A 9,811-nucleotide genomic window follows, 5' to 3' on the forward strand; every position below is an offset into this window, starting at 1 on the left:
GGTAACACGTCCATTACGCTCTAGGCAAATAGTCAAGGGTTTGAAGGCTGGAGCAGGGCACAATCTAACTGCTGAGAGAAACAATTGCTTTAATGCCATTCTGTCATCTTGTCCACCTCCTGTGAAGTGCATTTGTGCTTTCATTTTGGGATGTGGATTTACAATACCTCGTCTTGTGCCAGAGACTGTAAGATGCTTCTATCCTGGTGTTATATTTGGGGGGTCTAAGCACTGTGCTGGAAACGTATTATTTGATTGAATTTAGCGTGTGTGTGTGTGTGTATATATATATATATATATATATATATATATATATATATATATATATATATATATATATATATATATATATATATATATATATACACACACACACACACACACACACACACACACTCATATATATATATATATATATATATATATATATACTCATCTCACCTGCCCGTCCATCCAGCTGCTGGTTTCGGCCCGTAAGGACTATGAGAAGCTGCAGGAGGACCTGTCCAGGCTGCAGAGGGAGAACGAGGCGGCCAAAGAGGAGGTGAAGGAGGTGCTGCAGGCCCTGGAGGAGCTGGCTGTTAACTACGACCACAAGAGCCAGGAAGTGAAGAACAAGAACCGCTCCAACACCCAGCTCAGTGAGGAACTCAACCACAAGAGCGTGAGTCATATTGGGAGGAAGATCCCTCCCCTCTGAACACACTAACCCTTTACAGTAGCAATCATCATCAAAATTGTTCAAAGATTTTTAGAACAGTTGTAATGAACGCAACAGTTGTATAATGGATGAAGACACTCCAAACGTTTAGAATATTTTAAACAAACAGAGTTGCTACGGATACAGAGTTTCCCCAGGCTAAAAATACATATATTTCTGCACATTTACAGGATTTCTTTTTACGTAGCGGAGTGCCCAACTCCACTGCCTAAGTTGCTGTGGTGCTGAGTGCTCCGTTGCCGCTACCCCTTCCTTGCCTATGTCTGACTGGTGTAGCCTACAAACATTTAAAAAACAAATCCATCAGATATTGACTGAATTATTGCTCATACAACATTTTACTGGCATGGACAGAAAATGAATGAAGATCAGGTATGACATTTATTGTCAGCATTTTCTTAGAATGTGGGGAGAAACGACAGGCACAGGAAAAAGTATGAAAGAGTGGCAGGAGTGAAATGAAAGCAATCAATCCAGCGAGATGGAAGTGATTTTTCACCCTCAAACACAGGAAATAGGAAAAGACAGATCCTCAGGTGGGCGGGGCATCCGCGTTGCTACAGATCTCAAAGGACTGGATATGTACATCTCAGGAACTATTGCTTTCACCTACCCAGTTGTCTCAGATCCGTGAAGGAGAATGAACAAGGGCAGAGGGGAGGGAACATTCCTGGAATGAAACTCAGACAATTTCTCTAGCATTCCTCTGCCCCGTTCAAAACATATTCTAGAATATAGATTATGACTGGACTGTGATGGTAAAATGTGTGTGAGTTTCAGACCACTCTGGAGGGGGTGCAGAGGGAGCTGTCCAGTCTACAGGAGCTCAGCAGTCACCATAAGAAGAGAGCAGCAGAGATCCTCAGTCTACTGCTCCGAGACCTCAGTGAGATAGGAGGCATCATCGGCACCAGTGACCTCAAGTCTGTAAGGACACACATTATACAAACATATTACACACTTACACTCATACACACATATACATGTACACACTCTGTCATTGAGACACACTACCTGTTACAAACAGTTTTCCATACAAGCACATATTTCATACACTATCTCACTCACTCCTGATCTCTCTCTGCTCCTCAGATGATGGAGGTGAATGAGGTCATCGAGGAGGAGTTCACCATGGCCCGTCTTTACATCAGCAAGATGAAGTCGGAGGTCAAGTCTCTGGTGAACCGCAGCAAACAGCTGGAGAGCTCCCTTGTCGACACCTCCCGCAAGATGCAGGCCAATGAGAAGGAGCTGGCCTCCTGTCAGTTACTCATCTCCCAGGTAACCAGGAAGTGGATTTAACATCATTTTCTATATACTGTATATAAAAAAAACTGTCCACTCTCATTGCCCTTCAAAACTTGTTGAATATTTTCCTTTCTTCAGTTACAGTGCCTTGCGAAAGTATTCGGCCCCCTTGAACTTTGCGACCTTTTGCCACATTTCAGGCTTCAAACATAAAGATATAAAACTGTATTTTTTTGTGAAGAATCAACAACAAGTGGGACACAATCATGAAGTGGAACGACATTTATTGGATATTTCAAACTTTTTTAACAAATCAAAAACTGAAAAATTGGGCGTGCAAAATTATTCAGCCCCCTTAAGTTAATACTTTGTAGCGCCACCTTTTGCTGCGATTACAGCTGTAAGTCGCTTGGGGTATGTCTCTATCAGTTTTGCACATCGAGAGACTGACATTTTTTCCCATTCCTCCTTGCAAAACAGCTCGAGCTCAGTGAGGTTGGATGGAGAGCATTTGTGAACAGCAGTTTTCAGTTCTTTCCACAGATTCTCGATTGGATTCAGGTCTGGACTTTGACTTGGCCATTCTAACACCTGGATATGTTTATTTTTGAACCATTCCATTGTAGATTTTGCTTTATGTTTTGGATCATTGTCTTGTTGGAAGACAAATCTCCGTCCCAGTCTCAGGTCTTTTGCAGACTCCATCAGGTTTTCTTCCAGAATGGTCCTGTATTTGGCTCAATCCATCTTCCCATCAATTTTAACCATCTTCCCTGTCCCTGCTGAAGAAAAGCAGGCCCAAACCATGATGCTGCCACCACCATGTTTGACAGTGGAGATGGTGTGTTCAGGGTGATGAGCTGTGTTGCTTTTATGCCAAACATAACGTTTTGCATTGTTGCCAAAAAGTTCAATTTTGGTTTCATCTGACCAGAGCACCTTCTTCCACATGTTTGGTGTGTCTCCCAGGTGGCTTGTGGCAAACTTTAAACAACACTTTTTATGGATATCTTTAAGAAATGTCTTCTTCTTTCTTCTTGCCACTCTTCCATAAAGGCCAGATTTGTGCAATATACGACTGATTGTTGTCCTATGGACAGAGTCTCCCACCTCAGCTGTAGATCTCTGCAGTTCATCCAGAGTGATCATGGGCCTCTTGGCTGCATCTCTGATCAGTCTTCTCCTTGTATGAGCTGAAAGTTTAGAGGGACGGCCAGGTCTTGGTAGATTTGCAGTGGTCTGATACTCCTTCCAATTCAATATTATCGCTTGCACAGTGCTCCTTGGGATGTTTAAAGCTTGGGAAATCTTTTTGTATCCAAATCCGGCTTTAAACTTCTTCACAACAGTATCTCGGACCTGCCTGGTGTGTTCCTTGTTCTTCATGATGCTCTCTGCGCTTTTAACGGACCTCTGAGACTATCACAGTGCAGGTGCATTTATACGGAGACTTGATTACACACAGGTGGATTGTATTTATCATCATTAGTCATTTAGGTCAACATTGGAACATTCAGAGATCATCACTGAACTTCTGGAGAGAGTTTGCTGCACTCAAAGTAAAGGGGCTGAATAATTTTGCACGCCCAATTTTTCAGGTTTTGATTTGTTAAAAAAGTTTGAAATATCCAATAAATGTCGTTCCACTTCATGATTGTGTCGCACTTGTTGTTGATTCTTCACAAAAAAATACAGTTTTATATCTTTATGTTTGAGGCCTGAAATGTGGCAAAAGGTCGCAAAGTTCAAGGGGGCCGAATACTTTCGCAAGGCACTGTAACTATTCTGTTCATGCAGCTTGTTTGGAAAGTGAGGTAGTAGCTAGGTTTCAATCCAATTGGCGACAGATTTTCATGCAAATATTTTTTTTAATCTGCATAAAAACAATATGCGCATTTTCTCACCAGAGATGTGTTTCCATCAAAATGACTTGTTGCAAATAAAAAGGCTGTGCGTGATGACGTAGTGCACACAAAATACCTTTTGCGGTTAAATTCCCATGTAGCAAATAAAAAATACAAGTTAAATGGGTTTCCTTCGCATTTTCAACTCTACTGATGGTTTTCTCACAAAAAATGTTGCGTTATATAGCGAATGTGCCCACTCTGGTATTGGCACGTGTGCTATCTGAGCGCTGTTGGCTAGATTGCACATAGAGCCTACTTGATGAGGACAAAAGAGCGAGATTCTTTTTATTTGTCAGACGACAGCCAAGCATTGATCATCATGTCACCAGAACATGACCCTCGATATTTATTGGAAAGGAGCATCAAGCTCATCATCTTGCACATTCACCACCCTATGAAGTTAATCATAATTTATTTCATCTGTAGCCTTATAAACGGCATGGTTTCCTGTTGAGTCTTAGTGGGAGGACCACACAACATGTCATCGCGTGACTCGATGTTTACTTCCATACGATGATTATTACAGTATATCAATACTTGCGCATAAAAACGTTTTCACCAACATTTTCACCGACAATAATTCATTTTACAGACACAAATATATGTTAGACACCCTGTCTAGCGTGTAATGTTTTGTACAAATTCGGAAAGTTTACCGAAAAATGTTCTTGTTTCCATCAGACCTGTCATGACATTTTTTTTATCCGACATACCCTTCACCTGCATTAGAAAATTGGATGGAAACCTGGTTAAAGAAAATATTATTTTGCACTGTTATTAACCCCGTCCCTGCCTGATGGTGTGTGTACTCCATGCAGCACCAGGCTAAGATCAAGTCTCTGACAGACTACATGCAGAACATGGAGCAGAAGAAGAGGCAGCTGGAGGAGAGCCAGGACTCCCTGATGGAAGAGCTACACGCACTACATGCACAGGGTGAGACACTCAGACACCAACACAAACATGCCTGTCACCAATCAGTCCATCACACAAAGGGAAAAAAAACTCTGTCTCTTGTTTTTTCATTTTTCATCTACACAGAGAAAATGAAAGAGGTACATGTGATGGATAAGCAGAAGGAGCACCTGACCAAACTGCAGGATGCAGTGGAGATGAAGGTTAAGACCTCTCTATTTCTCTCATCACTCCCTCTCTCATCTCTCCCATTTTTGTTGCACCCCCCCGCTCTCTTTCAGGTTCTTGTGAAAGGTAAATAAAATCAACGAACTTTGACCCTTGACCCTGTGTTCCTTTCTGCACTCTGTAGAAAACCCTAGAGGAGCAGATGGAGAACCACAGAGAGGTGCATCAGAAGCAGCTGTCTCGCCTGCGGGATGAGATCGACCACAAGCAGAGGGTCCTGGACGAGCTCAAGGAGTAACATCCTTTTTATTTATTTCAGTTACAGGTCTTTTTTTAAAGTCCCATTTCAGGTAGTAAACATAGTCCCATGCGATAATGACAGTATGTACAGTGTAGCATTGATTTATACTATACTGAATAGTGACCACTGTGCACTCCCCCTAGTCTGAACCAGGGGCTGCAGCTGGAACAGAGCAAGCTGCGGTCAGACAATGACAAACTGAAGGCCGAGGAGCTGGAGAAGGACGAGCAACTGCAGAAGCTTGTGTAAGTCTGTCTATTACACTATCTACCACAGCTCTGTTCTGTTCTCCTGAGACGTGTGTGTAGCATGGTTATAACATGGTCATAACATGTTTGTAACATGAAATGAATCGCTAAGCCCTGAACACCATATGTCCTCTCTTTCTCTCTGCTGTAGCTTCTTGAATGAGAAGAGAGAGCAGGCCAAGGAGGACCTGAAGGGGCTGGAAGAAACTGTGGTGAGTGGATGGAGTTATTATAGCGTCCGTCTCAGGTGTTGATTGATGTTAAACTCATTGACCATGAGATGTATCAATTCCACCAGGCCAAGGAGCTTCAGACCCTGCACAACCTGCGCAGGCTTTTCATCCAAGAGCTCACCTCCCGCGTCAGCATGGTAAGTACAGGAAGGATAGGTTATTGGGGGAGATATCTCCTTAAGGCTCAGCTGGAATGTTTCCACTCTGTAAACCTTCACATATGCACTCATTTGTGGGCTTACTGTATGCCTTTACATCCACCTTTTCTGCTAACAACTAACAAGGCTGTTGCCGTTGTTTGGTGAGGTGTTATTGGTTACGAAGCCCAGAAGGCGAAGGCAACAACAAAACAAGTTGACTTTAGGAACCAGTTTCCCACCCTATGTACCATATACTGTAAATGTCAGCAGTTGTGGTGCGTACCACCACACCACCAGTCACGAGTCATGACCCAGTCAAATTCCCTCTTGGTCACGGTAATCCCACCCAAAACTGTGCAAATGAATGGAGTTGATGGGTAGCCTACCGAACTTGCTAATGGCCCTCGCTAATGGCCTGGTACTCGGCACTATATTGTCCCTCTAATCATTCGCTGAACACTTCCTGATTTAATTTGAGTAATCGGAATAATGAGGACAAATGGTGATGGGGTAGAGCTCCAGGTCCGAAATGGACATAGGAAAGCTCCGGACCCAAAATGCGTGAATACATTTTTAAAACACGTTCCCGAAATGACCTAAAGAACAACCGGTCTGATCCGAGTGAGGGAAGCAGCAGAAAAGGCAATTGTTTTGTTACTTTATTAAACCGGAGTGATGGAGAAAGGGAGAGAGAGAGAGACACAGAGCTAGCAGCTGTAGGTTAGGGAGCGGAGGACATGCTGTGTGTTAATGTGTGAGTGTGAGTAAGACACTGGAGGCTCGGAGCACCTGAGCAGAGACATGGAGGGAGAGACCGCAACTGCTGTTACCTCGTGCTAAACTATCTTCTTGCTAGTTATTTATTATCCCATTAGATTATATAGTATATCGTATAGTACCTGTCTTGACTGCATCAAACTGAGAGACGCTAGCTAACTATGCTAATTGAGGCTAGCCATAGCATTACTGCTCTTCTCACTGTCCTACAGTTAGCCTACACATAACAACAACTTGGCCATCATAGCCTTTCTTTCTCATTTCACTTTTAATACTGTCATTTTAATTCCATCTTCCATTGATTACATATCCCCTAACTTGCTTGCCACACAAGCAGAGCAGCAATGCAATTGTCTCTGTCTTCGCAGGAAGCGCAAGGATCAGAGCGCATTCCTTTTTTGCAACTTTTTCCAAATCATCAATATAGAGTCGCATCATGCAGCGCATATGTTTTGATTTCTAAGACATTCCCAGATATATAGGTCTATTGCAACTATATAAATAGTGGATTTTATTGTGATGGTGTAGGCTATGTTAAATAGATTTATTAAACTTAGTAACATGTAGATGTTTTAAAGCCGTGCATCAGCAGCTTCTATGCAAAGAAGCCCGGAGATGCTAAACATGTTTGTGTTAATTAACAGTTAATTACCTTGAGACCGGCAGTCATTTGCCACTTACCGTCTGACACAATTTTGTGACCGCCACAGCCCTATGTGTGATGTCACTTCCCTGTTTCTGTCCAATCAGAGTGCAGAGATGGATAATGAGGAGGCTGGGGGCAGTCTGGCTCAGAGACAGAGGATCACCTTCCTGGAGAACAACCTGGAGCAGCTCACCAAGGTCCACAAACAGGTAGGAATCACACACACACACACACACACACACACACGCACAACTACAAATCCTCCTCTTCCCCGTCTCTCCTCTCCAGTTGGTGCGTGATAACGCCGACCTGCGCTGTGAGCTGCCCAAGCTGGAGAAACGTCTGCGGGCTACGGCTGAGAGAGTCAAGGCCTTGGAAACAGCCCTGAGGGAGGCCAAAGAGAGTGCCATGAGGGACCGCAAACGCTACCTGCAGGAGGTGGACCGCATCAAAGAGGCCATGCTCTCCAAGAATGCCTCCAGGAGGGGGCACTCTGCACAAATAGGTGAGAGACAGTGGTACACAGTAGAGAATGTTGGGAGAAGTTGCCTCCTACATGTGTCTCAGGGAGCATCATGTTTCATACTGTATCCAGTGATAAATTATTTCCAGGTAACTCCAATTTAGCTGACATATCTCTGTATTAATATATCTGTGTGTGTGTTGTACAGGAAATTGTATGAAAAGTTTCACATCAGTGTCTCGCCCCTTCTCTCTCTGTAGCTAAGCCCATCCGTGCAGGACATCAGCAGCAGTCCACATCCACTCCCTCAGCGGGTCATTCCATCCGTGGAGGCTCTATCCGCGGGGGTGGAGGGGTGTCCAGCCCTCACCACCACCGCCACCCGGCCTCTCCATCACCCTACCGCCAGCAGCAGCAGCAGCAGCAGCAGCAGCAGCAGCGCAGCAAATAAAGCACAGGTTAGTACAGGACACATTGTCATTAGTCATTGATCAATTCACGAGTCGTCTTATTTTCATCATTCTGTATGGGAAAATCAAGTGTTTTGTGGGAATATATGTACGATTTTAGTGCTTAGTTTGAGGTCCGACAAGTGGATATGCCTTGCGACTGCTCCAGAACGCTGAGTTCTCTTCTCTCTGATGGACTCCAATGACTTTTCCTACTTCCCACACTGCTCTATTTTTAACCTTACAGCCATTCCTTTACAATTTATTCACATCTGAATTGAAACAATACAGCTGTTGAATGCTTGATTCAGCCAAATCACATCTTAGAGGAATTGCCCATGGTAACCCTGAGCCCAGCTGTGTGGCCGTTTCTCTTTTTGTCACGCGTTTAGCATGACTTAATCACATTGGACTAATTGGTGATGGGGTCTGGTATTGGCCCACTCTGGTGCTGTTGTCCTTTGAGAAGATTAATGACAGCCAGGAAACCAGCCATTAATTAATGAAGTCTCAAAAGCTTTAATTCAGGCTTTAATCAGCCCTGAGAGAACTCTGGGAATCACTTGAGGTTTACAGAGAAAGCCAAAGGCCTCAATGACATCTGTGTTGGGGCCAATATCTAGGTCAGGACCAAAGCATTCACTCTATTCTAGAAACTAGTACACAAGACCTGCATCTTAAAGAGCATTAGGGTCCCTAGGAAAGTGTTTCCGAGGCCCTTTAGCCTCTACATTTCAAATGTAAAGTTCAATATTGGTCCTCAAGGGGGCAGCACATATGTATATAAAATCAGAGCTTTGTGTTTTTTGTCCCTTTCATGACCTCATGTTAGCTGAATACATCACCAATCTAACACTATTACCTCACACTTACAATGCGCACTAGGCAATCAAACCATAAACAATCTCTTTCTCAGTCTCTCCCTGAGTCTTTCTCTCTTTTTTTTCACAGCTGCAGGTGGAAGCTGGATTTTCCAGCTGGATGTACAGACCAGATCTCCTCTCCCTTTAGGACCGGACCCCACTCCAGGACTGTCTGGGATATTCTCTTCCCCCATGGACCTTGCTATCTCTCTCTCTAACCACTGGGACCAATCCTCCTCTCCTTCTCTCACCACTCTGCCTTTACTGGGACTCCAGACTCCTCATTCCTGAAAAAAACACACTCTGGCTCATATCTTTATTAATAGGTCTCCTATCCTCATGGTCAAGAGGAAAGAGAGGCTCCGTAATGTTGAACAAGTGTTTTTCATCTTTCGCCTTCTTGAATCTCTCTCACTCTGCCTCTGTTTCTGGTGCTCTATCGATATGCCTCTCTCTCTCTCTCTCTCTCTCTCTCTCTCTCTCTCTCGCTCTCTCGCTCTCCCTCTCTCTCTCAGACTGAAATGTGTAATGAGCTCCTTCCTATATGTTGTTGAGGGTGATGTCTCTCTGGTGCTTGTTCAGTGTTGTATCTTGTGAAACAGGCTGGTTTTCCTTGAAGATAAATTATGAGAAAAGGGTGGTTTAGAGGGTAACATTGAATATGGTTGTTTAGGGGTTTCCGTCTAACACCAATACCCTCAGAAACAATAGAAGGGACACGGATGTTGTTAA

General features: G+C 43.7%; 1 protein-coding gene across 1 annotated transcript in view; it reads left to right on the top strand.

Annotated features, from left to right (window-relative positions):
- kif5c (kinesin family member 5C) overlaps nt 1–9,811 on the top strand; it is a 33,565-nt gene extending 23,754 nt beyond the window's left edge. Inside the window, exons 14-26 of the mRNA XM_036974574.1 lie at nt 458–664; nt 1,502–1,648; nt 1,814–2,002; nt 4,695–4,812; nt 4,918–4,994; nt 5,144–5,253; nt 5,404–5,505; nt 5,660–5,720; nt 5,807–5,878; nt 7,409–7,513; nt 7,593–7,809; nt 8,028–8,225; nt 9,168–9,811. Coding sequence (XP_036830469.1) covers nt 458–664; nt 1,502–1,648; nt 1,814–2,002; nt 4,695–4,812; nt 4,918–4,994; nt 5,144–5,253; nt 5,404–5,505; nt 5,660–5,720; nt 5,807–5,878; nt 7,409–7,513; nt 7,593–7,809; nt 8,028–8,218 — 1,596 coding nt within the window. The 3' untranslated portion in view covers nt 8,219–8,225; nt 9,168–9,811. The remainder of the gene's footprint in view (nt 1–457; nt 665–1,501; nt 1,649–1,813; nt 2,003–4,694; nt 4,813–4,917; nt 4,995–5,143; nt 5,254–5,403; nt 5,506–5,659; nt 5,721–5,806; nt 5,879–7,408; nt 7,514–7,592; nt 7,810–8,027; nt 8,226–9,167) is intronic.

Source organism: Oncorhynchus mykiss, chromosome 3 (genome assembly GCF_013265735.2).
Source record: "Oncorhynchus mykiss isolate Arlee chromosome 3, USDA_OmykA_1.1, whole genome shotgun sequence".
In the NCBI taxonomy this organism is placed as follows: Eukaryota; Metazoa; Chordata; class Actinopteri; order Salmoniformes; family Salmonidae; genus Oncorhynchus; species Oncorhynchus mykiss.